The sequence below is a fragment of the Pagrus pagrus genome, assembly GCF_965226575.1.
Source record: "Pagrus pagrus genome assembly, chromosome: 12".
In the NCBI taxonomy this organism is placed as follows: Eukaryota; Metazoa; Chordata; class Actinopteri; order Spariformes; family Sparidae; genus Pagrus; species Pagrus pagrus.
In genome coordinates, this window is record NC_140196.1 from 9757354 (window position 1) to 9784898 (window position 27545).

Consider the following 27545-nt stretch of genomic DNA (forward strand, 5'->3'; position numbering starts at 1 on the left):
GATCTTAAAAATACTGCTCTTCCCCTTCAACTTACCATTTTCTCCACTATTTTCTATCTGTACTGCACCACAGCTTCTGTGTGAATGTAGACAGGGATAAACATATTGTTCTGCCGTATTAGCCCATAAATTTAAACTTTGCATTCTGTATGACAAATCTTTACTTGGAAAATAAGACAAATCCTTGTAAACCTGCAAAGGCATGCTAAAAAACGAGTTTGCGGATGTGGGCGGAAGAAAAAAAAACTATCAAAACAAAGAGCGCATGTGTTTGCTTGAGGTCAGCCAACTTCCTCTGACACAGAATTGGGGCCGCCTTATTTTTCTGGATTGACTAACTTCTCTCTTGGCTGAGTAATGTCTGACAATGCACGTGCGGAAAGGACTATAAGAACGTATTGGCAAAAGTGGAAGGAATAACTCGGTTAGGTTAAGTAACATCGTGTTCTCGTTTGTCTCTGGGAATGTACAAAGATTTACTGGGAAAAATGAATTGTAATATCAAATCAGATCCAATCAATTTTATTTATACAGCTCAAAATCACAATCACATTGCCTCAGTGGGCTTTACAAACTCGACCTCCTCTCCACCGTGGTGACCTGGAAGAGGGCAAGACACACAAGAAAATTAGCAGTAAAAAAGAAACGAAAAAAATAAAAACATCAGTGACGAGGCCTTAAATTTTACAGAAATACAGACACAAGGAGATAGTAAAACAGAGGAGAGCCTGAATGAAAAGAGAGGAGGAGGAGGAGGAGGAGGAAGCTATAGAGAGTAACACAGCTTGCAGCTTGTGGGAACAGAAAACAAAAACAAAAGGTAGAGAAATGCAATGTTACTCAGAATAAACACACTGTTTCTCGTCTGTCGGGAGCCCTGAATTCTGAGAGCGTAATGCAAAAGGTGGAATATATGGTATAATGAGATCTGACGTGTACGACGGGGCAACTGCCCTATACAGTTTTGTAAGTCAAAGGTGGATTTGATCGCTGGCTTCTCTCCAAATTTCTATAGATACCTTGGCAATGTCGTTATCATCACTTTGTTTATGTTTATTTGTTAATAACATCAATTGTTTAACATTTGCGATCCGTACAACTGATCTTCACTTGAAAAACAAAACAAACTCTAGCAAACCCAAAAGGGCTTGTTTACCCCTTTGGGTTCAGGTGAGTTTACAGAAGAGGGCACAAAAAGTACACCGAGTACTGATCACACCTGAGCATGATGAGTTCAGTGACACTCATGAACTCAACTATATGACTGGTTAACTTTTCCCCTGGCAAAGTAATGTCTGATAATGCAAGTGTCTAATGGACAATAAAACTTATTGGCACCGCTGGAATTAATAACTGGGTTAGGGAAAGAAACATTGTGTCCCAGTTTGATTCTCAGGTTTGTTTTTTTCTGATTTTGGTTCAAGAGTGTGAAAGGAAATTTGACTTTTTGACAATTTTCAAGCTGTACCACACAACAGCTTCAGTGTGAATGTAGACATAAACAGAAGTATGGATATTTTTGATTCACGATACTTAAAACTTTTCATTCTGTTTAACAAATCTTTACTTGAACAACAAAACCACCTCTAGCAAACCTGCAAAGTTAAAAGTTTCTAAATCCATTTTTTGTTTTCTTAAAGGTGCAATATGTAAGAATTGGCCTACTGTTGAATAAAACCAACAAATAGGGGCAGCATATCACCGAGTAACAGCTAACTGCTGCTAACTGTGTTCTGTTTATACATCCATCACTAGCTACTGTAAACTTGTTAGCTCAGTTTGCTGGACTACCACGGGAGTGTTGCTATAGCCAGCACAGGAGCTTTGCCCCCTGGGAGGACGAGGCTTCGGACACGGGGGCTAGCTGGCTAGCATGCTAACTTCAGTCGGTACCTCTGCGACACAGTACACGCACGTCAACGTCAAAGTATTTTACAAATGACATGAACATTTCACTGAATTTCATCCTTCCACCTTTCATTCCTTTTACTGCTCTCAGACGATTTATCCTTTACTGCTTTTATTTGTCTTTAATCCATTTATTGGCCTTTACTCCTTTTACTGCTGATAGTCTCTTATCTGTTCTTAAGTCCTCTGATGTGATGTCGTCTTCTAATCGTCCTCTTTTGTTCTTATTTATTCTTTTAATTATTTCTATTTTTGCATTTTTTTCTTCTCTCTTCCTTTCTGATTCTTTCACTTTTATTCCTTTTACTTCTAACGACTCACATTGACTTTTTGTGTTTTTACATTTTCTGTTCTGCGCTCTTGTTTTAACTCGACTTAGACTAGACCTCATCGTGTTTATTCTGTTATATCGTCTTCCTGAGTTTCCTGCTTTTGCTCGATTATCAAAGCACTTTGTAAACTCTGTTTTTAAAGGTGCCACATAAATAAAAGTTTATTTATTCATTAATATCCCACATTTTCCCCTTCAATCACTTGCAAAAACATGCTGAATAACATTTTTATTTGTTGTTCCACGATAACTTTTAAGCTGTTCCTGGAATGATTTCGACACGGACTCTACGGACCTGCAAAGGCGTGCACGAGATAAAGTTCAACGGTCAGAGAGTTTGCAGACTGAGCAGAAAGGATGACCACACAAACTCAGAGTACATGTGTTGGCTGCAGGCCCGCTGACTTCCTGTTAAACGGGACTGAACTTGCTCTCGACTTTTATGATTGGTTAACTCTTTTCCTAGCGAAGCCAATCAGTGAGCTAATAACACTCTGTTGTGAGGGCAGTTGGGAAGTAGGGGAAAGGTCTCGCAGCAAACTTTCTTGCCCTTCCCCCAAGTGCGGAGAGTTCACAGAACTGTTTATGTCTGGGGAAATGAGGATATTGTGTGTTTGTGTCCTGTGAAGGGAAGTTGAAATGTCTCCTTGTTCTGTCTGAGGGGAAACAAAGTCTTCTCTGAGTGTGTTTACATCTGTGAGGCAAATCTCTTTGCTAAAGCCAGCTGTGACTTACAGTAAATACTGCTGAATTGGCACATACGGCTGCAAAAACTTGGTTGCAAACATCACGTGCAGCTCTAAAAATAGGCTGAGGTTTTCAGGAAATATTTACAGTAGCGTTTTACAGTTAGACTTTGCCTGTCTGTGGATGCTTAAGTTCAGAAATGCAACTAAATATTATATTCAGTCTTTTTATTCCTTTTTAGCTGAAATACAGAATTCCCCTCCAGCTGTAATTAAACGCATTTCTGACATGCCAGCCCGCTTAGCTGCTTTGTTGTTCGGTTAATAACAGGATCCGGGGCCAGGTGCGTCTCGCTCCCAGCCACAGCGGTCCGAGAGAGGTGCTGTGTCGTTTATGACACAGCACTTCTGAGAATATTGGCCTCGGGCTGTCGCGTCGGAGGAGCCATAATAACTGTCTCGTGAGTACACCACTTCCCACAGGGTCCTAAAGACCAGCCAGAACAAAAGCTGCTGTTGAGCTTCTGCCAACATATCAGCCAGACTGGAAATATGAGAACATTTGGCAAAACAAAACAGCCAGAGAGGCTTTTCTTTTTAATAGAGTTTCCTTTCGGTGCACTTCACTTCACTGTTTGTTTTTGAAAGTTTACGGCTTACAGCAAACTGCTGTGTCACCAGATGTTTGAACAGCTTTTTACAAACTTAGAGTGTTTTGTTTTTTAAGAATGGAGACCAGACTCAAGTGTCCCTGCAGCTAGAAAGCTACAAACTGTTTAGGACTTAATTATTGTGTTTAAGATCAGTGAGTGTTTAGAGGAAGCTGTAAGAAATTAGCACCAGTGTGTTCTGGGACGTCTGTGCTCTAATTATGAACGCATGTGTTGAAAGACCTTCAGACTCCTGAGTGTTGAGCTTCAATCCATCTAGTGATGCTTTACTTGCAAGTCCCATCTCTGAAGGCAACAATTTGTCTACCAACATGTTCATCAGTGAGCTTTAGAGCGGACAGAAGCTAACAGGCTGCTAGCTGTAGCCTCATATCTTCCACAAATCTCTGCAGAAAATAAAGAAAAACTTTTTTTTTTTATAAAGTCTTGAAGTCAAGAGTCACAGAGCCATGTTGTGATAAAAATAAAAGTTTTAAATGTATCAATAAAAAACACCAGGTTCAGTAAACGTGATGTTTTACCAAATCAGGTGCATTACAATATCGCAGTTAACAAAAGGATAAAACTCCTTGAGGAAATCTACAAATGGCATTATGGACAGATCAACCACATTTGAAAACAACATTACATCTGGGTACAGACATCTACAAAGTGTACCATAACAAGTTGACCCAGTGCATCATAATCTGAAGACATCAAAACAGTTGCCATTTAAAAATAGACACTTCATAAAATCAAAGAATTAGTAACATTGAAGACTGGATACTCGAAAAGGCAGGTCAACATTATTTACCAGTACATAAACTAGTCAAGATTTATTATGTTACACGTGCTGCCCAGCCTCAGCAGCTCTATTCTTCAGTGTCCGTGTGCTTTTTAGTTCATTTTAGTCACCAACAGACGGAAAAGGGGGAAAAGATATGACATGGGCTATAAAACAGTGTTACAAAAGCCGATCCCTTCTAAAGACGAGAGGAAAGACAAACCCTGCCATCACCAGCTCATTACTACCAAAGATGTCATTAACCTTGTCTCGTTTGTTTTAAGTTGACCAGCCAACTTTAAACCATTAAAATGCAGGTTAAAAATCATCTGAGGGGGGGAGGAAGAATAGAAGAAAAAAAATAAAATACAGTACTAGTTAAAAGAAAAGATAAAGTCAGGTAGGGCAGTGGGAGTCAGTCTATGAGTTGTGGATTTAGTAATCCGCGGGTTCATCCCCTTCCTCGCTCAGCAAACAGGTGCGGATCAGGGCCTCGGTCACGCCGTACGGGTCGCAGTTGGCAGACGGGCGGCGGTCTTCGAAGTAGCCCTTCTTCTCCTGGCCAACTTGGCGAGGGATGCGGATGCTGGCGCCGCGGTTGGCCACGCCTGCGGAGAATTCGTTGATGTTGGAGGTTTCGTGGTGGCCGGTGAGACGGCGGGCGTTGTCGAGCCCCCCTTTGGGGTCGTAGGCACGGATGTGATAGCGGTGCCTCTTCCCAAGCTTCTCGATGGAGTCCTCAATGGCTCTGAAAGCAGAAACAAGATTCCCGTCAGAAAACTGAAAAAAACTCACGAAAAAAAACATTAGATCTTTTCAAATCATGATGCCTTTGACACTCACTTCAATCCACCGTCTTCCCTCATCTCCTTTGTGCTGAAGTTTGTATGGCAGCCAGCACCGTTCCAGTTTCCAGGGATGGGCTTGGGGTCAAAGGAGGCGACGACGCCAAAGTCTTCACAGACGCGGTGCAGGAGGAAGCGAGCCATCCACAGGTGATCCCCCATATTGATCCCTTCACAAGGTCCGACCTGGAACTCCCACTGAACACAAAACAATTCACCATTATAAGTTACATTTTTAACTGGCTGTCAGAACCATAAAACCATGTGCAAAGTCCCAACATGGATTAAGCTTTTATGATCATTACCTGAGCAGGCATCACTTCTGCATTTGTGCCACAAATCTGGACTCCAGCATAGAGACAAGCTCTGTAATGGGCCTCCACGATATCTCTACCATAGGCCTTGTCAGCTCCCACGCCACAGTAGTATGGACCTGTGTTAAATGAGTCAGTTAATCAAACCGTTCAGGCATTGATTCACACTTTCATGCATCTTTCGGACTAGCTGCTTACCCTGTGGTCCAGGGAAACCATTAGACGGCCAGCCGAAAGGGTGTCCGTCTGTGCCCAGGATGGTGTACTCCTGCTCCATGCCGAACCAGGGACGCTGGTCCTCCACCATCTCCATTATTTTCTTACATGTGATGCGAAGGTTGGTTTCTGCAGAAATAAAACTCAGATTAGAAGACGAACACCAGACTAACAATCAACTACAGCTATATAAAGGCAAATAATCTCCATCATGCAACAAGTTAATAACTATTGTGAGATGTCCCCTAAAGACAAATAAACAGTTAAAAAGAGGAGTAAGCGCTTCTTTAGGATGCATCTGTCACCCCTAAGCATCTCAATGCCTGCATGCACATGAGAACGAATGAGTGCACGCATGAGCAAATGAGTGCAGTTGTGTCACAGCGAGGCCTCTGACTGCACACCTGCCAGAGATTTAATCTCTCCATCAGAACTGTTGGAGGGAGGCTCATTTCAGGCTAGATTACATGCTCGTTATAGATGAAGCAGTAAGATTTAAAAAAAGCATTAAAATACTTCAAATTTATATTTCTAGATCCATGTCCCTGTAAAGTAATGTCCCGTCTGCTTCATGTTGAGTTTTCCTCCTCCTCCTATTACAGTTACAGTATCTCTATTGATGAGGGTGTTTTACCATCTTATTATTTCATTTTGTAAGAAACCGTTTCTCACAGTGTTGCACATTATCCCATCTGTTATATCTTAAAGTTTACACACAGAGCTTCTTCTGTTACCTGCAGCTTTGCCGTTGTACTTCTGCACCTCACACAGGACCAGCTTGTTGGGGTCTTTGCGGAATGGATCACGAAATATGGCAGCAGGGATCAGATACATGTCGCTGTTCGAACCCTCAGCCTGATAAGTGCTGGAGCCGTCGAAGTTCCACTCAGGCAAATCTAAAAAAAAGACGAGGAGAGGATTTATAAAAACACACACTGCATGGCTTTATGAAATCATGAAGATATCACTCAGGAAGGCTGCTTACCTTCAATGCTTTTGGGCTCAGAATCCAGCGTCCTGGTTTTACACCGGAGCCCCTCTCCGGTTCCATCAATCCAAATGTACATGGCTTGGACTTTATCCCCCTGAGGGAGATCCATGTACTGCTGCTTCACAGCTTTACTCAGCGTGGCACTGGAGGATGTGGCCATCTTGATATCTCCTACTATAACACACCTGAGGAGAAGAAGCAGAAGCAGAAGAGATGAGATGCAGGTATGAGACCCAATGTGCGCTCTGCATGATCACATGTTGCGTAACATGGGCTGAGGCGAGGGGGTGAACACAAAAACAGCACCATTGTCTCATCTTCCAGAATGGAGAACGAGCTGAGGATGTAAAAGAAGCCACGTTTCTCGTCGTTTCTCCAGTTTGGAAACAAAAAAAGGGGGGAAAACAACTTGTGCATGACTATTAAATTTGACGAGGCGAGCCCGCAAAACCAAAATATAAAAAACAACCTCATGTACTGTACACGGCGCTGTAGCCATGGTTACAAAGCACGGTGAGGAAATGTTACATCATGGGCTTCCTCGTCCATCACCTACTGCCTACAACTACAACCACGAGCTGGTAAACACACAGAAACGTCTAAAAACAGGAGCTGAAGCCACTGAAAATGGATTTAACGAATAAAAAACAAAAAGTCTGGAACAATGAAAAGTCTGGTGCGAGAAGTTAAGAGAGGGCAGAAGAAGAAGAAGAAGAAGATAATTACCTGGAGAAACGAGGAAATTGAAATAAAAACTAAAGGACAGAGAGGTCCAGTGTGTCTTGGTTTGATGTCTCGCTTGTGTCGCTCTCATTCTCCGGTACCGACTAGTCCGGGTCCGGCCACATTTATAAGAGCAGGAACTGGGATGTCGCGTCTTTGATTGGTCGGAGAGTCGAGCGGCGTGTTTACTCGCGAGCTGATTGAAGGCGGCACGCGGGCAGCTCATTGGACGGCGCTCGCAAAAAGCGGAGCCGCGACGCCCTCTAGCAGCAGCTCGGCCGCGTGCGTGACCGTGCGTGGCCGTGCGTGACACTCTCACACCGGTGTGCTCACATGATTTAAAAGAAATTACAATTGAAGCATTAAAAAAAAGCGTCAAAAGGAGCTGACGTGGGGGTTTTTTGATGGGAGGAGACGGACTCGACCGTGTGGGACAAAATGTACAACATCCTCAGCAGCACAAAGGCGAACAGGTACCGCTCGGTCCAAGACGACACCTTGTGGTGGAAATCAGCTGCTGCAGGGTGCACTGGTTTTAATGGGAGAGATTATGTAATCCCACTAAGGAACCACCGTCTGCTGCCTCGGATGCCCACGTGTGAAAATTAAGCGTAACATGCACCCGTAACAATACCTTTAAACAATCAATAACAACCGCCATTAATTAATGTTAGTGGGATTTATTGGTTGTAGCATGTAAGACAAACATGCTTTGGTTTATTAATAGCACAGTCAGCAAACTTTATGGGTCGACTGTACTCGTCTAGTGTTGGTGTCCAGTGTTTATATAACCTTAGACCTCCACTGCACCACAACTAAGTAAAAGGATAATACTGGGAAAATAGGTTGAAAGTTTAAAACTGGTTAGCCGAATTGTGTAACAGATGGATAAATCAAATTGTGTGTTTATGTTGTGAAGATAAAGCATTCAGCCTCTACACAACAGGGCTTTGTAGCAAAAAAACCTTTAAACCTTAAGGAGGTCTGGGGCTGAGATGCTTGTCACAGCTAGCTACATTGCTTAAGCTAGGCTAGTAATTGCTGTAGCAGGCACACCGGCTGGGAGAGAAGATGCACTTAATTACTGTTTGTCATGGTGGGATTTAGCCAGGGTTCTGCCTCATGACACTGTATGAGATCAAGAAAACGATTAAATAGGGGATTTTTAAGTCGTAGGTTAAGAAAGATGATACTATAAGAAAAAGCTAGCTAGCTGTAGCCTAGCTTTCTCACTAGCTAGCTTATCTTTAATGGTAGTTTTAACTTTGTATTCTACTGTTTACAATCCATTGTACAGTCATGCATCGTGGTCATACACACATATGACATAATAATATTAAATGAAGTGAAATAAATGTCAAAAAGCCATATTCTGGTCAATACCAGGGTGCTACCAGCGGTTCGGCTTGTGGACTTGGCTGTGAAACCCAGTTCCTGTGGCTTCAAACCAAACCTAGAAGAGAAAAGCCCTTTCCTCACAGATCTTTTATGATGTCTGGCTTCTCTCATCTCTTGGTGTTCCTGCGATCCTGTTCCAGAAACCATGAGAGCAAAGTGGCTTTTTCTCTGCTTCCAGCGCTGTGTAAAGCCTAAAAAGGAAAGAGATCGTAAGTCCATAACTTTGTTTAAAAATGATCTTGAAAATGCCTTAAAAAAACAACAAATGTGTTTGATACCTGTAGACACCTTGTTTACTTAGTCTTCTCTCTTTTCAATTTCCCCAACTCTGACACAGGTGAGGCAAGGCAGTCAGAAAATATATAATATTGCTGTGCTGAAAAATAATTTTCCCATGAATTTGATGGTATCAGCTGGAGAGGAGACGTATCTGACCTCAGTGCCAAAGAGCATGAAGTTGTCACCTTAGGCCTCTTCTTCTCAAGAGATCTGCCGACCATGTGGCATTAAGCTATCCATGAACCTTTAGGTAACTTTAGGTGAGGGTCGTGCTGCTGGAAGGCATGAGTCTGTTGTTGTGGTCACCCTACATGAGGATGAAGAGACAGCTTTGTGCACATCAGGAGTAGATTGTTGAAGGTGAATACAGACATTGATATTAAGAAAATTGTTGGGTATGCATGAAAACATGCCTCCATATCAGACCTTGTCCTGGGATATGAACACTTCTCTCCAGGATCATCTGCTGATACACTGGCTGGGGCTCTTCTAATGGCCTCCTCTTAGCCCCCCAGGCTGAAAACACCATGCTGCACCATCTGGAGCTGTGCCTTGAGCTTCACACGTCTTTGAACAAGCATCTACAGACAGACGATGTCCCCACCAAAGCTCTGCAGCAGGCTCCGACCGACGATATTGTTGCAGTGTATGTTGTGAATCATTAGAGGCGGAAATGAATCTCAAATGTAAACATGTGTCTTGTCATCCTGCAGCCCCCGCCGGCCACATTGTGCCCTGGATTCAAACTGGTGAGCAGGAAGCGTGCCAACCCGAATGCAGAAACAAAATATTAGTATTAATATGAACAGACTCTCCCAAGTATGAAAGATACAGAATTACTTTTCATTTCTTTGGCATCAACTGTGGATAAATCTGTTTGTTCTTTGTTTGGATTGATCCCTCCTTCATTCACTGTATATGGTATACTTTATGTGAAACACTGAAAACATGACACAAAAGGATCCTCCTGAGCAATGTTTTTGTTCTGTTTTGCAGTTCAGTGGGTGAACAGCACCACCTAATGGACTCAGAGCTCCAGAGCAGCAGGACGAAGGTTGGTTGAGGTTTTTCTGTGGCAGCTTGCTCTTTGAAAAGACAAGTAAGACCAAACGACAAAGTAAAGTTATACAGTATTGTAACACTACATGGTTTATGTGTCTGTCTGCTACCCTACAGTCTGAATTGCTCCATCAACCACATTAATGTTGGCAAATAACATCACCTCTGACCCAAACAACGCACTATACAAAGAGTATGTTACCATAAAGCCAAAGATACGTGGTGCCACGACTCAATAAGGTTAGACTGAAGCGCTGAGTATCAGTCTGTCCTCAAATTTAACATAGAGCTTAACCCCCGACACATTAAGGCTAAATGTATGTCGTCCGCTGTGATTGAGATGCGTCCTTTGTGATTCTATGTGTGTCGTCTGTGATTGTATTGTTATGTTGAATTGCATGCACCCTTGTGTTAAATGTTTTGTCTTTCACTTGTTAGCGATCCCGGTTTCAGATCCCGGTCTGTCTAGGTGATGGTCTTGTCTGCTTATGTAGGTCGTATAGAGGCATCCCTTTTTTGTAACCAGAAAAAAACTCCTTATGATTACAGGAAGCAGAAATAAAGTTAGTCGAGTACAAAAAAAAAGCATAAACAGGGGAGAAGAAATGCGACAATTCCTAGAAAACTTCCTGCAGCCTACTGTATTGTTATCGTCGAAATAAAAGTTATTTAGAGGGTTTTTTGACTTGCAGTGATTTTCCTTCGAATGCTGTGAACGGCTTTTTCCAGAAGAGTTACGTCAACATGATAATTTGTTGTGCTTGTTACCAGCAGGGGCAAAAAATCTAATGCAAGGGAGAAGCCAAAAGTAGTGCTGTAACTCTGCTCATGAAACCTAATGGCTTCAATGCTACTCCAAACACTTGTTAATGTTACTGTGGCTACAACAGCTAACCACCAGCGAACCAAGACTGGTGACAATTATATAAATGTGTCTTTATTTTATTCAGCGGAAGAAACAAAATGTCCAACATCCTTCGTTTGGCCTCTTACTGGAGGTCAGCCACCAGCGACGGACTCAGATTCCTCCTCAGAAGCTGCTTTTTTATGAGAGACCATCTCAAACTCAGGATAATGTGACAAACGTGCTGTGCCGTAGACATTTCCACCAGAACACGTCGGTGCAGAGTGTGAAACTCGCTGATACTGTGGGAATCTGATGTGACTGTCGGAACGAGTCTTATCAGTGCGATGACGCTCATTTCATAACAGAACTGAAGCGACTTGAACGAGTTTTGCTTCGTTCACATCTTATCTTTTGTCCCCGTCTCACCTTAGCACGCTGATTATCCACAATGTCAGATAAACATATCCCGGCAAATGAGTGACATCATGAAGGAGTCTTTCTGAAGAGCGAAGAGGACTCGTCTCTGATGCCAGGAATGATGCAGTATTTTCCGGTTTCATCAGCATTTAAAGGACGACTGGACGGGGAAAGAGCTCCCGCTACATCTCCGTGGGCGGGACTGTGATTCATTTTAGCGTGACGCCCTCTGTAAAGAGGCGTGTTTGAAGCAAGGACGAATTAACTTTCACCTCATGAAATATGATCAGAAGACTTGAATCTGTTAACGCGTGTTTTTTATTTCAACATCTCGTTTTCTAATCAGAGAAGTCTTGGATTTAAAAAGGTTCAAATTTGTCCTCCAGCCTTTATATCTGGAATATGTCATTTAACAACATGAAAATCAACATGCAAGAACTTAAAACTTGCTTGAGACGAGCAATCATCAGCAACAGCAGTGCAAACTCACCCTGTTTTATATTTTGACTTAGTCAGGGTTACTAGTTTTTGTCAGACGAGAGCTGTTTTGTGAACTTTCTGTACTTGGTTGGTGTGTTCATGTGCTCATGGGAAACGTGACCATCTGTGATTTAAGTCGACAGCCAGAGAGCCAAACTTTTAATTGATTGATGCGTTTCCCAAAACACTTTCAAATTACGGCTTTTTTGGCAACAGATGTGCCGTTCAGATCCACCTGACCGAAAATTCAATGTTTACTTGATCAGTTACACTTATCTTTGTTTTAAAAAGAAAATATGATTACAAGAAGCTCTACGCATCGAGCTACACAGCGTTCACATCTGGGGAATAGAGGAAGCTGATATTAGACTGAAAGAAAAAAACTTGCGTCCCTACGTTTAGTAAAAGAGAGTCTCCTTAAATGATCTGCAGTAAAGTCTACACAATTTGTAGTTTATTATCCAGAAGCGTGTTAAAGGCGCTAGATTATTTCTTTAACATGAGGGGTAGCTATCGTAGCTTAAGCAGCTGCAGTTGTTGAGAGTGTGTCTGAATTGGGAGCACAAGCGAATAAATTACCTCTCTTCAAATCAATTTGGGATCTCAGGACTTGGAGAGACTTGGACAAGCTGTACGGAGCTACTTCTGCAACGCTGTTTTGCTGTGAAGCTCCAGAAATGTTTTGTGGACTACAAAACTTCACCTGACTTTCCATCAGCATGAGGTTGAGTAGATAATGGCTGAATTTTCATTTCTGAGAAACTGTTCCTTAAAGCATCTAAAAGTCTAGTAAGTCAGTAAAAGCGCTCGCTTGTTTCTTCAGTGTGAGCAGTCACAAACAATAGTGACTTGAATAGCCTGTCAACAGGGATGCTGGGTGTAGAGATTCACTTGATTTTCCAGCAGAGGGCAGCAGCGACCAATCAAAAGACTTCACCTGACAGAATGAGGTTTCTGTCACGCTGTCTATTTTGAACAGTCGAGCAACTAACGTGGGATTTTACCCTTTTAACCTGTCAATGTTTCTTAAATGGACTCATGAAATCAATAAGAACTAGTAAAGAAGTGCGTACAAAGCCCCCAATCTTTACAGTGTGATTATAATGAGTATAACAATTATAGTTATTCACCATTCACTTGTCAAAATATAATTGAGGGCCTCTATAGGAGAAGGTGCGGGGTACAGTGGTGTTATTTTTAGCAATGATGTCGATATAATGTGTTACGGGGACATTTTTGAAGACTGAGATACAAATGAAGGATGTTTTGGACCGTGGAGCTGTGTTGTACACATGTACTGTATATCCTCAGAGAATGATTATGAGGTAAAAATGCAAAATAAACTTTCTCTCCACGCTGTCAAACTCCTTGTTTGCAGCTGAGAGGCTGATGAATAAGCCCCGCAGACATCTTACGCCTTCACCCCACTCAACCCTTTAACAATTAGGCCCCTAACCCCGGCGAGCCCTCGGCCGTCATATATCATCATGTCCTCTGCAAACCACAGGACAACACTCTACCTTAAAAATTAATAAGGCTGACAACATACTTGTCGCTATTTCAATGCCCAGCATGTCCTCTGTGACTCATCGGTTCAGCTGTAAATCAGGCCAGGAGGAGCCTCGAGGGATTGTGTTCCTCTAAAGCTCCTTCAAAACACTTTATACGAAGCATCAATAACCAAACACTTTGCAATAACACTTATTGGCACGGCAGCATGAAATACTATTGATTGTTCAAATGAAAATCAGCGGGAGCACCAGCTGCCGCTCGGATTGTTGTGATTTTTGTCTATATTCTCTGCGCGGTATCAGCGAGGATGAAGGCAGAGCAGCGTGAGGCATCATGGGTTATATTTAATCCAGCCCGGCTCTTCTTTGGGATAATAACTTTTTTGCTCCATTCCAGGACTTGTCTGTCATCTTGACATGGCAATATCTCCCAACTCCACCGTTTCATAGTCAGTTTCATTTACTTCCAAATACCATTTCACACCCTGCTGGTTTTAACTAGGTATTATACAGCGTGTGGGGAGTGTGCTGCAGATTGAATCGTGACAGAGACAACAACGTTTCTGGTGAAAAATAAGTGAATATTGTAAGTGGCAGACTATATATAATGATTTTTTTCTTTTTTTGCTCCATTTTGTTGGCATGAATTTGTGTGTTTGTCATCTTGGTCTCTTGAAGGGATGTCTACAGCTGCTTTTATTTGGTTTCTGTATTTGTACATTGAGATTGGTATCAAAACGGGGAACAGTGAACACAGAGTTCATGCTCCTGTGAACCACAGTATCGAACGGTTTATAATAATGGCTGATATACAACATTAATATGGTTAGTTTTATTGTTTTTTAAATTTAAAGTGGGGGAAATCAGCTAGCCTGGCTCTGTCTAATGGTCTTAGACTCTTGCGCTCACAATGTAAAGGTACATAAACCAGAGTGACAATGATAAGTAGCAGTAACCTGTTCTTTTTGTCTTCATGCTAAGCTCAACAAACCTTTTTCTGACCGCAGTTTCATATCGAACAGAGCGGTATGAGAGAAAAAGTCAAACTAGACTGAACATTTCAACATAGCATACGTTTGTGTATCACATGCAAATTAAAAATGACTCGTTTCACTTTCAGAATTTAATCAATTTTGTCCAATAACGTTTGGAAAGTCTAGAAGATCTGCACAATTTAAATGATTTTATCCCATTGAAGTTAGCGGAGGGCTAAACCGGAAGTTAGCCGCTCGGGCTGACGGAAGTCTTTAGTATACACACTTTATGTGCCGCATAATGTGGAAGCTATGCGGTAGGTCCAGGTAATTTTACCCCCAGGAGGTCAAACTCTTTTAGCTTCATGTCTGCAAACTTTAAAGACCAGTGCAGTTGTCATGAACTGAGAAAATAGCTATAGACTGTAAACATGTTTGTTTCTGCTGTAAAGTCTGACATTTTAATATCGGGGTCGTACGGGTAGTGACTTGCTTTTGGAGCCTCAAGTGGCCTTTGGAGGAACTGCAGTAGCTGACACTTCGCGTTGGCTTCAGTTTTCATCTACACAGTTATCCGCTGTGTTAGTGTAGTAATGTAGAAAAAGATATTTTGTTTCTAGAGAGTAGCTTCGTTAACAAGTAAGCTAGCTAGCATTAGCCATACTGTTTAGGGTGTAGGGAGCAGCGAATAGGTATATTTCCTAAAATGTCACATCCTTTAATAATTGCTTTGCCGTTTTGCTTATGCTGATGGCTAATGCCCTGTTCTTAATTTGTAGCGCTCTTGTGTGTACTGCCGTTAAGTGAGAATATTTGGGGTTTTATTTATAAATGAAAGCTTTTTCTTCTGCCTGTTGAATTTATTCTGGAGCTTGCCCTGTTCTCCCATTTTCAGGAAAAAACAAATGCCACTTGTTTATGTCACACAGATAAACTGAACTACAACCAAACCAAGATAAATTCTAATCTACTGTTCACAGATGTTGTTGCATAATTTACCTTCAGTCTCTCTCTCTCTCTCTCTCTTTCTCTCTCTTGCGCAACAATGAAGAGACAGGAATGTTTTTGTCATTTATTTATTCTCCTCCAGTAATAGCCCTGCTAATGCCCACAGGGGCCTCCATATGGAGAGATTGCCCACGGTTGTGTGCGCTGTGATGCCAGTAGGTGGTCCTGCCCATGGCTTGGTGGGTGAGCATGGTGTAGTCCCTGCTGCCACTGCCGCTGACATATCAGAGCTGTTTATTAAGAGGATGACAACTCTATCAAGCCCCATAAGCGGGCCCTCGTGCACAGGAGTTCTTTTGTTACTTTCAGGGAGGGTGTCATCAATCTTTCTGCCATACTACTCTCTTGAGCTGTTGATGGCAAACACGATTCCTCCCTTTCTGCCTGGCCTCTCCCGCCTCGCAGTCTGGAATCAGGCGTGGTGAGGGGGATCGGGGAGATAGGAGGACTTTCCCTGAGAGTGCCTTTTCTTGACAGGCGACAGAGCGGACCGTTTGGACACCAGGGGTGGATATATGGGACCATGTAATGAAAAGACGTTGACAGGACCTGCTTGCTCTGTAATGAAGGTCCTCTGGAGCTGTGAATGGATGCACACATCTTTCACGCTTTTGTCTCCCTGCCTTTCCCACAGAATCTATCTCATCCATTTTAACCAAAAAAGAAGGTGTAAGAGAAGCATCCCGGAGAACAGCTCACAGTGTCAAACATTTACATGCAACGACGTGGTGTGAATTTTTAATGAAACAGCAACTAAGTTGATTTACACCCACGATTGGTAGCTAAATCCCCTCTGCATCAGCCCAGGAAGGTGCAGTTGAATGTTCAGCCTCTTTCCTCTCTCTGTCAGTGCTACTCAAGACTCAGCGTAGCTCACAGAGATGGACTATGATGTATGTACTCCACTTTAGCATTGGCTGAGGTCACAGACTCCATAAATGTCTTAGACAAGTCTGATATTTTAATCTCTTTTTAGTGAGGGGATGTTGGGCCTCTGCCCAATCAATACACAGGGCAATAGCCTTGCCAAGATATCTCATGGTAGCTTTTCATTGTTCTGTCTGGAAGCTGAAATGTCAACCACAATAGCACTGCTCAAACTGAAGCTGAAATACGGCCGTCTGTAGTCAAAAACATCATTTTTTATGATCTAGAAGCTTCTGACAATAATGAACGCTGAAATCGTCGATCGCAGTCAGAAGATGACTCCCGTCTGAGGGAGAGGGGGCAGACTGACACCTGAAAATTTCCTCTTTTTTTTATTCTCAAATCAAGTCCAATCTGTTTAATTCATCAGTCGACAATGGCCCAAAAAAGCTAGAGCATGAGGAGGGAGGGGGGGTGAGCGGCTGCCTTTGTACGCACACACAGCCAAAAATATCAAGACACTCTCTCACATTAACATTGCTAATTTGTTTGCCAATGGTTTCCAAGGCGCTGAATAATTGGCTGTGAGATATTGTTTGCTCAGGTGTTCCGCATAATTGAATTCTGTATTGAAAATACTGTGGATGAATGTTGGGAGAATACTGAAAAGAAATCCTGCACTTTGTGATACATTTTCTTTGAAATGGAGCTATTGCTGTAGATTAATTCTCATCCCAATAGCGACTAGTGATGATTGCGGCACATTAATTATCTGGCTAATGTATAAAGCACACACGTTTTGAATTTTAAAACAACTTAACTCGTGTTCACCCGATTCCAATTAATGTCCCCTTGTTGGATTTCCTTTTGTGGACCCTTTTAGAGATGATACGGTTTCTCTGCACATGACGACCTTTTGAAACTCACAGATTGATTTCATGCATCCATTATTCCGCAGAAACGCTGCCTTTGTCAGCGCTCTGCTTTGAGCTGCATGCTGATAAGCCCCGCTGATGTGTGTTGCTGTGCAGGCTCAGCCGATATGCACATGTGGAAGTGATATAGCGTCCAGCTGGACACATGTGTTGACAGAGCCGGATGATGTATTTGATCATAGTTAGTGGTGAGGAGGGTCTCGGTCGGGTTTGATTCAGCTGCCTGACGCTGACCTAATGCCTTTGCTCAATCAGTCACCTTGTCCTCCCCTTGACTCCTCACCCCGTGATCCTTCCCTCCCACCCCGAAGGACTCAAGAAAAACAACCCAAGTGCTCAAGACCCTCCCTTTGCTCAAACCCCTGTCTGGACTGAAATAAATTAGATATGAAATCAATGCTGGGTCCTCAGGTTGTTGTTTTCTCAGAGCACTCTGCACTCTTCACCGTGGTGTAGCGCAAAAATCTGGGCCCTGTTCAAAAGCAGCCTCAGTGGGACCTCCTCTCCTATTAATACATCCATTAAGCCCGCTCAAAACAATGAATCAACAAGTAAACATCTGTGTTAATGGATTGCTGAAGGAATGAGTCCAAAAACCTGGAGTTTAGTTTAGAGTATTTTTGCTCTTCCAGTTCCCCTGTTTAATTTGCTTTTGGTTCGATGCCTGAAATTAGGCAGTTACAGATTTTTTTACATTTTGTTCAACATAAAATACGTCAGTGAATACATCACTCAATAATTGCGAACAATTTGCAAAACGAGACTCGGACATTGAACGTCATCCCGCCGAACGCGGAGACTCATCCACATACCAGTATGTATTCACAGGCGGAAATGACTTGCTAATTATTCTTACTCTAACTTTACAACTTGTCGTTTAATTTATATTACAGTGTGTGTAGTAGGACGCTTAGCGACGTGGTGACACTGGAAATCGTCTTAAGGTCTCCTTTAAAAATATTCAGTAGTGTCAGAGCGTGGTCGAAGTGGTTGAAACCAGGTTTTGACAAGAAAGAAGAATGTATTGAATGAAGAGGAGACGATGATATACCTGTTTCTTCTTACTGCATCCACTGTGATGCTTCTTCTATAAACTATGCGCGGGGAGTCTGACGATGTCCCGACACAACCAGCCGACCTTAAAGTTGAGAAAACCCAAAAAGACATCACAGCTGGTGGCCTTATTTAATTTTTTGCTGTCTCAGTGTCTACAGTCTTACGGCACTCTTCATTACGTCAGGTCTCTTCACCAAAAACAGCCTATTCAATTTCTAAATCTGTGTCATCTGGTTCCTTCATTGTTAATAGAGCTCCTCTTGTGCCTGTGTTTACCCGCCTGTTGTTTGTGTCTCTGAATGTGTGTGTTCGAGTCTCCGGTCTGATAATCAGTGACAGAGATGTTATAGGAGTGTGACAGAGTTTTATTTGCCATAACTGACATCTTCATCCCATCACTTTCTCTTGTTTTTTTTTTGCAACTTACCAAGTGCTGGCATCTGCGGCGTTTCCAGGCGGATACACTGCAGTGGACTGGGAATTCAGAGGATTCAGACAAGGCCACAGCAGCTCAGGCAGGTGGAGAGAAGGAAGAGCTGTGCACATAAGCAGCACAGGAAGAGAGGAGAGGGGAAAGAACGAGAGAGACGAAGGGAAGGCTTGTTTTTTTGTTGCTTTATACTTGAAGCGTTTAGCAGACTGTGCTGTCAGATTCAGAGGTCGGAGGGGAGGATTGTATCGACGGGTTTTATTCGCAGGTCACCAGTTAAAAAGAGAAAGAAAATAGAGGAAGCTTGTGATGTAGAAAAGCTCGATAAATCACTACGTACAGTTTGCCCTGCATGAAAAACTGAATCGAGGCTTTAAACATCGTTGAATATGCGGCTGATTTTCACATAAATTCCTCCGTATTTGCTTCCTCAGCTCAACACGTCCAATTTAATTTGGCCCGCGCAGCTTTGTGAATTGGATTTACATTTGGAATCATCATCTAAAGGCAAAAACCTCGACTCCATTCATTTGTAAATATGTTATGATTTATGGATGACACGATTGGCATTTCTAGACTTATATGACTAAAGCGACCCTGCGAGAAGATTTAATAATTTAATGGACGTGAAATCTGCAAACATTGCAAATGCTGAGCTTATGACCGGTCAGCTGTAAACTTTTCAGTATCCCGTACGTTCAATATTTATAAAAAAAGGAAACACAGGCATCAAAACAATGTTATGACACACAACAGACAATGAAGAGCCTTTAATTTGGTTTGCAGTATTCAAATCAACACCCACTCGAGGCACTGACAGACACATGTAAACTACACATGCACACGCATTTCTCTCTTCACCACACACACCGCTTTGTACTGTCACAGTTTGTGTATGAAACCAGAACCATAGGTCATGTCACGTTCTGAGCTGATGCGAGACATCCATCATTACTGAACAAAAGCAGCTCTTGTTAACAGACTGATGGCGCGACATTAGCGTTTGTGTTTGAGTTGACATATTCTCGCCGTCCAATGAAAGCCGTGTTTTTTTTTTTCCCCCAAAATGTCAAGTTTTCAAGAAAAAAGATATAAAATGTAAAAATTCTACATTAAAATGTCATGACCTTCCCTGATGTTATTCAAAGTAAGGTTGCGTTTCATCCCAAAAGTTAAAAAGTCTCTGAGCTCTCCTCCCCCTCGGTAAATTACTCCAGATCAGAGCGACTCCGGGTGTTGATTCCTCCAGAAGGTCTTGGCTCTGCACCTGACCCCGTCCTGTTTTGAGCTGAGACCCCTGGTAGTATCAGCCATTACACATCGTGTGAATAAGCTTATTGACCAAGTGTGTCTTTAGATATTTTAGTTGGATTTAAGATTTAGCTCAAGGAGAAGGTGAATTTTCTCAACTGCCAGGATGAAACAGAAGGTTAAAACATCCGTACACTTACCTTCAGTGGTGAGGTTAAAGCTTTTAATCACATAGTGCGCCGTCAGAGCACAGCTGTGACCTGAAGCTAATACATTCATTTGCATTTTTTTACATCTAGCACCTTTTTGTCTTGTGGTTGTGTGCAGCACCTTTGAAAACCCGTAAGATAATTTTTTTAATCCTTTAATTTATCTGAAAACACAGATTCAAAAAGAGTTTGGACAATCATGTGCTCCATCCTTGCTCATTAACCACTGAGCCTTTCGAGGGTGCCCCTTTCGTACCCAATCACGATACTATCACCTGTTACCAATGTAACCTTTCCCTGTCTGTTGTTGCCCCCGTCCCTTCTTGTGAAACACGATGAAATAAAAGAATAAATATATTTTCTTACAGGTTTTAATTGAGTATATGTCAAAAACAAACGCTTTGTTTTTGCAGAATCACGTCCTTCAGAGATCCCGTATGCAGCCGACTTGTTGATAATGACGTCCTTTACATGTGACTGAATGGATGCTTCACGTATGCTAAATAAAAAGGGTGTTGTGTTTCGCAGGGCAGTTTGCAGAGGCTTTTCAGTTGCCAGTGGCCCATGATGCCTGACCCCTCCCTTTCTTTGTCACCGCTGGCGCTGTACTCTGTTTTCTCCCATCTCTGTGGCAACCAGCGCCGCATGCTATTGTGTTGATGTTTGTCCACAGCTAAGGTGTCGCCTATGTGTTTAATGGACCTCCCAGTCCGCTTCAGTGTTCGCTTCAGAGTCCCCCAGCTAAAGCAGCACGGCTGAGCCCTGCCACTGTTTGTCCCTGGGTGTCAGTGAGTCGAGGCAGGGTGGGGATGAGATAGGGCTGATAATGGCTGCTTTGTTCCTTTGCTAGATGTGTCGGAGCTGTGCTCCTGTGGACCAGGAGACGCCTGGTCAAACAGAGACACACAAAGGCTCTGGAAACGGCTGGCCGTGGCCCATTCTCCACAGTCTGCCATGCTGCCAACATACACCACCTTCTGCAGCCTCGCTGAATTACTACCCTCACAACCTTTCACACATATAAAGGCACTCTTTCACCCAGTGGGAACTCTGACATTTGCTTTTTGTTGGATACAAAGGATTTTTTAATACTACGTTTCTTTAGGTGATTACTCTGAGGCCATATACACCATTAGAAGCAGTATGGGGGCTCTCTTTTGAAGGGCATTCAATTTATTCACTCGTAAAAGCTACACAGGCATTACTTGATTCAGTCGAGCTTAAGTCAAGATTGATGCTTTTCCACCGCCTTTGATGTGTAAGTGGTGCATTCTGCTTTTAAGATATTATTTTCACTTGATAGATCGACAAAGTAGGGCCCAAACCGGCCCCGATACCAGCACAAGTGTTCCACTTTTTCCATTACTGGACTTGTAACTTCTTGCAGAAAGCATTCAAGGCTGCAACAGAGAACAGTTGTGTTTTGTAGTTCTGGGGAGATAATGGTGAATTTAGCAATCAAAAACAGTGAAAAGCTTTTGGAATAATCTCTAGAGCTATTGTGCCACATATTCTCATCCACCGGCTGGTGTTTTAACCTCTTTAGCATAGCCCCTCGAGGAAATGGGGGGGATATGATTAGGAATTCGTTAGCGGGCTTCTATTTTTATGCTGATGACACACTTTCTTCTCCCGGGCTCTCAATGTTGCTGGCTCTAGACTTTCTCACTGTCTTTTCTGAACTAGATCAGCTGTTTACCACCATGTCGGAACGTGACATGAAGTTCACTGACTAAAGCAGCTGCGAGCGGGAGAGTCAGAGAGAATACTCCTCTGTCATCTGAAATCCATTCACTGGCTGCTTTGAAAGATCCCGCAGCTCAAAAGGTGTGTTTGTTTTGTTTTTTTTATAGCTGCTCCCATTTATGTTTCACCAGTTGGACCTGCAGTCGTGCCACCTGCCTCAACTATTGACTGGGAGATACAAAAAGGATGTACAAAACCAATAAAGGGTGCCATGCAATTTTGTTGAGATCCGGCGTTTTTGTTCGTCCCATCATGTTTGGAGCAGATTACAGTGTGTCCACACATCCCCGCTCCCCAGGGTGCCTTCTCTGTGGCTCAGGTATTGTGACCAGGCAGGCGGGCTGGTGGCCCTGGGCCCTGGGCGCTTTGGAGAAGAGAGGACAGTGGCTGCATTTGTTTCCCATTGAAAAGGATTACAGGTCCTGACGGCCATGATTAATCACCCAGAGGCAGACATCTGAATACGGCCAGGGAAAGGTTCAACTTTTTAATTCATCCCACACACAATCTATTCAAACCAGCTGTTGGCGCTCCTTTCCCTCATCTCGCCGCTCTTTCTTCTCAGTGACCATTGCCTTCTACTGTCTTTCTCTCCCCATTTATGGCTCACATAATTATCTGGGGACGCAGAGTTGTTGTAATTGTGGGGGCGCTTGGACGACGCGCCGCGCTCTATTTTTATTGGAGATGGGCTCCTTTCTTCTTCGTCGGAGAATAGTTAATTGACTTTGTTAATGCATTTGGGGATCAGTGATTTCTCAACAACAAATGACCTTTATGGAGCTCGGCGTCACATATTGTTTATCGTGCGTGTGTGTGCCCGAGCAAGTGTGTAAGCCTCGGCGCGTCGACGCACGCGTGCGTGCGCGTGTGTGTTGATCCATTGTGACCTTTTCTTGTGTCAGGTGTGTTTGTGCACAGGCACAGAAACATTTCCCTCAAAGCTTCTTTTCCAAAACACTTCAGATTCATAAACATTTCCATGCTGCTGCTCCACGCTGACAGACAGCTGAATTCCAGTGTTTTGAATAAATTTCACATCTCACCATGTTCATATCCACTCATATGAGCAGGCCTTCTCATTAAGACTCAGCAGGTTATATGATGGTATTGCTGGAATCCCTGGAGCAAAATGAACAGGGACAGCTACACTGCTTAATGCAAGGTAGCCTAGCAACAGATAGTGGGATGGCGGTGGAAACATACCCTCATATTTATGTTTACATGAGAGAATGATTTGTCTGTCAGGCTGATGGATCCTAATGTTCTCCTCTCCCCGGGGCTTTTCTTGTGCCGCACGCAGGCCTGACACTTACCCTGAAGGACAGGCACCACCTTCCCCAACACGCATGAATACTTAATACTGTTAGACTGCATTTATGCAAAGAATGGAAATGGCACTAGACGAGGAGAGGGGGGCCGAAATGCATCAAAAGCATGACACAGTATGCATCACGAACACGGGGAGGGAGAGCGCGGGGAATGACGGCAGACATGAGGAAAGACACAACAGCATGCTGTTTCTTTTCTGCAGTTTATTCCTCATAACAGCGTGCGAGTAATCAGATTGCGCTCGAGTAAAAAAGCTGTAGTTTCACATGCGTGCCGACTGTTGACAACTCTGACAATATAAACCAAAGTCACTTCCAGTAAGTACACTACGTGAGCTATATGACTTGATAGAGTCTGTCTTTACTGTATGTCCAGCTCCTCCAGGGACAGACTACATCAACTCAATTAGCCTGGCACAGCCTGAGTATCAGCACCATAGATTAGATTTCACTCTGCCTTGTTTACCAGAGAGCGGCTGCAGAATAATATCTATACAATTTGTGCATACAGAAAAAATGATGATGGTATCATGGCGGGGAGCAGCAGATATAAGCTTCTTCCTCTGTTGTGGTATAGCGTAACAGGCTGGGAGAGATATAAGAAAGCCTTTTGTCAGGAGATAGGCATATCCCCGCTCATCTTGGGAACTTGTTTCCATAGTTACATCAATGTTGTTGAAGTGAGAAGATCAGGTATTCCAGTGAGTGATCCTTTACATGCTCCCTCTCCTATTGATTTTCATCCCACGTTGAGAAAATAAAAAAAAAAACAGCCCGCTGCAAACTGTCTCAGAGATATTGTGGAAGTAATGAAAGGGCGAAATGTGTCGGAAATGTGCCGGACAAGAAGAGAAAAGAAAAGAAAAAAAAAGCATTGAGAGATTTAGAGATGTCATGTCCAGCTCCCTCAGAACCGCAAACCACAAAGCGTGACAGCGGCGGAGACTAAAAAAACTAATCGGCGTCTCTAACAGCCGATGATCGCCGTGTTGTTAGCCACATGCTTAGTATGTGTTCATGTGAAATCTCCACAACAGCGTGCTGCTCGCCGTACCGCTAATGGCTCTGAGAAGAGAGTTAATCACTGCTGCGTGGTTAGCCACATGCTCGCCTCTTGCAAGCATGCTTGGTGTGTTTCAGGGGTTAGCAAAACACTGGCGTAACACATCATCGCTCTTTATGAGGCTGGGGCCTGCAAGAGAGAGAGGGGGCCCACAGACGATGCTAAAAAGACGGTAATGACAGCCATTCAGCGCAATCCAATTATGCAAAAGGGAGTCTAAACAATTCCATCATCCCCTAAATTAGATTGTCCTAACGAGATAAAGGCACCAATTAATCCTGAATTAATTTCTACAGCTCATTTTCCCCAGAAAACACTCTAATATGCAAATGCCAATGAGAGACAGAGAGGCATCCTTCTGCAGGGCTTACACCACCTCTGCCTGTTGGCTTTTTCTTTTTCGCTGAACTTATGAACTTGGACACATTTTGTGAGGGTATAATTAAGGAATATGACACGTGTAACAGCTCAGGTGCAGCACCGAGGAGACATTGTCTAAGAGCAAAGGCAGAGTTGAATGAACGGCATTGTTTTATTGACACGAGATAGTGCGGCTCGATAAACTATTTGTAGCGCTTAGGAAGGAAATCGGAGCCAAAACAAAGTCGATACGTCTCATTTGAAATCTGGGTTTAGTTGATTAAATGTAAGAAGCTCAAAGATTCAAACGTTTCCAGTATGAGTGGATAATAGCAATGGTGTCTTTTTGTGGTCAATTTGCTTTTCTATGAATTTGTCTGATCGACTTCAAACCCAGTCTTTAGTAACCTTCTTAGACCCACTTAGTTATCCATCCATATTGTGGAAAGTGAGATTTCCATGTCTTTTTTGATTATAAAGAAGGTTTTTGGTGCAAACTGTGCCTTTAAAGAGCTATCAGGGCTTGCGATAAGGCTGTGGTTGCAAAAACACTGGCGAAACTGATGCAGAAACATGGGTGGGCAGTGTCTGCTCAGGCCTGTGAGAGCTGACCAATCAGAGCAGACTGGGCTTTTCAAGAACGGGGCCTTAAAGAGACAGGAACTTAACTGTGGTTGTGGTTGCCAGTTGGTTGTACTAGCTCATGTCGCTAACAGTAGCTATTAAATGTTAACGTTGCTAATGATAGCTAGCTAATGTTAACGTTGCTAACACTAGCTAACGTTAACATTCAAACTAATTTTTACGGCATTTTTACCTTTATTTTTACATTATTGATTCACAACGTGAATGTTTTCCAGGAAAAAAGATACTTTTATTCTGCATTTTTCTACAAACTCTGTAGATATAATTTTGTCTCCATAAAAATGTCAATATGACTTTTTAAAGCGTGTAAACTATTTCTAGTTGTTACCGAAAATAAAAGAATGAACCTGAAAATGAGCATAAAATGGGACCTTTAAATCGTTTGTTTGCTTTAGAAGTAAGAGAAAAGAAAAATGTAACATTTCAGTTTTTCTGAAAAATATAAAAGATTTGGGGACACGTTATTCTTCATCACACGTGGATGATTTATTCTTTCATTCGCGTTAGCCCTCAGACTAGTTGCACACTAGCCTTCAAATATCTGCTCGCTCTGAAAGCGAAGCAATTAAAAATTTTGTTCATCATAAACATCATTATCATTCTCACACTCCTAATTGTCTCTCTGCCAGCTGTCTCCAGTTGTTATAATTGAGTGATCTGGCACATTTTCACAATGAGATGCAGCCTCCACCTCTGGAGCAAAATGTATGTTCAGAGAAACGGCTGTCGAAAGTTTTTGTATGAAATTGACTTTCATTGTAAAAAATGTATGATTTTATGATTTAACGAGTTTGGTTTTTGAGCATAAATCCAAACCTTCCTTCATACTGAAATGAATGAAAAATTTAGAAAAGCCTCTTAACTCCATATTTTATCACGGAGGATGTCTTTATGAACCTGGTTCGGGCCTTGAAGCACAGTATTTTATCGATCGGCTGTGAGCTACTACCACCTGTGCACCCCCCCAGTGATGACAGAAACAACCAGGCTGTCAGTTGCCAGGCAATATTCACAACCACTGGCCCACATCAGCTAATTACCAGCAGAAATCACGTATTGACAGATGGGCCCATGCATATTGATCGGCCAGCGCTGCCACGTTCTAAATAACCAAACGCTAATGAATCATTTCCCATTTGGGAGAGAGAAGGAAAAAAGCATTAGTCTTCTGCTTGACATCATACCTGTACTGCACACAGCCCACGACGGGAGCGCACACAAATCACAGCAAACTCTCCCAAGACTTGCTCGTATATGCACCACCGACCTCTCAGCCTCACCCTCCTTCTTTCTTGTCTGTCTTATCCGTCTTTCTCGCCATCTTTCTCACCCCGGCCATCCCTCTCTCTCTGCGCCCGCGTGGCAGTTATTTTTCATCGCGGCGAGCTCGGCCGAGGCAGTAAATACCCCACTCCTCAGACTGCGGACCCACAGTGACCCTGCAACCTCCATGTCTCTGATGCCTCTCCCAAGGTCTCTCATTCCAAGGCCCCTGTGATGCAGCGCTCTGGTTGCAGCGCAGACCCTGTAATTCACCAGCCTGCTAGATCGCCTGCCAGGAGCTATTGATTTTTGTTTCCCCAATCTCCAGGAGAGAGGGAAAGAAAAGATTAAAAACACTTTGTCAGTTTGGTAGGGAATAAGAATTCTGCGCAGGGGGATACCTAGGAGGGCACGGGGTCAGGGCTGAGGTACTGTACGTCTTTATGGCTTTAACTATTTCCACACCACGGACATCTCTGTCTGTAGCTCTCGCCCTCTCGTTATCTGTCTTTCTTAGCAGGGAGACTTTGCAGGTGTTGTTTCTCCGGGGTGACCTTCCCTGCCGTCCTAGGTATAGACTGTGCAGTATGACCTGTGTTTAAACGCACACACGACAAACTGACTGAAGGAAGGAAATCGAATAAAGCGTTTGAATGTGTCGCATTTGTCTAATTACACTAAAACACCAGTTTACTCGCAGTGTGGTCGATAATCAGATTTCTTCCAATACTCCCAAAAAAAAAGCACGTTTCTTCATCAACATGTAATTTTTGCTGCTTATAGGTGAAGATTTCTGTAAGCATGATATTGATGTGAACCCAAAACCGAATTTCACACAGGCTAAATGTATCCCAAACAGCGTTACGGCAGGTAATCACAGAGCTTAAACAAATAACCCTAGTAGTTCAGTCTTATCTGATATGTATGTTGTAGACTAGCATAGAGTAGGTGTGTTACCTCACTGCCCA

General features: G+C 42.9%; 2 protein-coding genes across 4 annotated transcripts in view; one reads left to right on the plus strand and one right to left on the minus strand.

Moving 5' to 3' along the window:
* Nucleotides 1-4048: 4048 nt before the first annotated feature.
* On the minus strand, nucleotides 4049-7573 carry glula (glutamate-ammonia ligase (glutamine synthase) a). The gene is made up of 7 exons (XM_084368110.1): nucleotides 7452-7573; nucleotides 6720-6910; nucleotides 6469-6630; nucleotides 5717-5863; nucleotides 5510-5637; nucleotides 5203-5402; nucleotides 4049-5107 (listed from the first exon to the last, which is right to left on the minus strand). Exons 2-7 carry the CDS (start codon nucleotides 6883-6885, stop codon nucleotides 4795-4797), a joined length of 1116 nt encoding a protein of 371 aa, XP_084224236.1. The 5' UTR covers nucleotides 6886-6910; nucleotides 7452-7573; the 3' UTR covers nucleotides 4049-4794.
* Nucleotides 7574-7905: 332 nt separating this feature from the next.
* The window catches only part of pbx1a (pre-B-cell leukemia homeobox 1a), an 84751-nt gene continuing 65111 nt past the window's right edge, over nucleotides 7906-27545 (plus strand). For 2 of the 3 annotated variants that reach the window (XM_084368639.1, XM_084368640.1), the window contains exons 1-2: nucleotides 9839-9874; nucleotides 10122-10224. The gene's annotated coding sequence lies outside the window, so the exon portion shown is untranslated. Of the gene's footprint in view, nucleotides 7922-9838; nucleotides 9875-10121; nucleotides 10225-27545 lie in introns of those variants that run through there. The other variant, XM_084368636.1, reaches the window with a different exon arrangement.

Bases quoted from the DNA above. Each gene is read 5' to 3' on its own strand.
- glula (XM_084368110.1), bottom strand. From the start codon at position 6,885: ATGGCCACATCCTCCAGTGCCACGCTGAGTAAAGCTGTGAAGCAGCAG. The intron at 6,631-6,719 runs GTAAGCAGCCTT...TCTTTTTTTTAG, and splicing joins TGAGCCCAAAAGCATTGAAG to ATTTGCCTGAGTGGAACTTC. The intron at 5,864-6,468 runs GTAACAGAAGAA...TTATTTCTGCAG, and splicing joins GTACAACGGCAAAGCTGCAG to AAACCAACCTTCGCATCACA.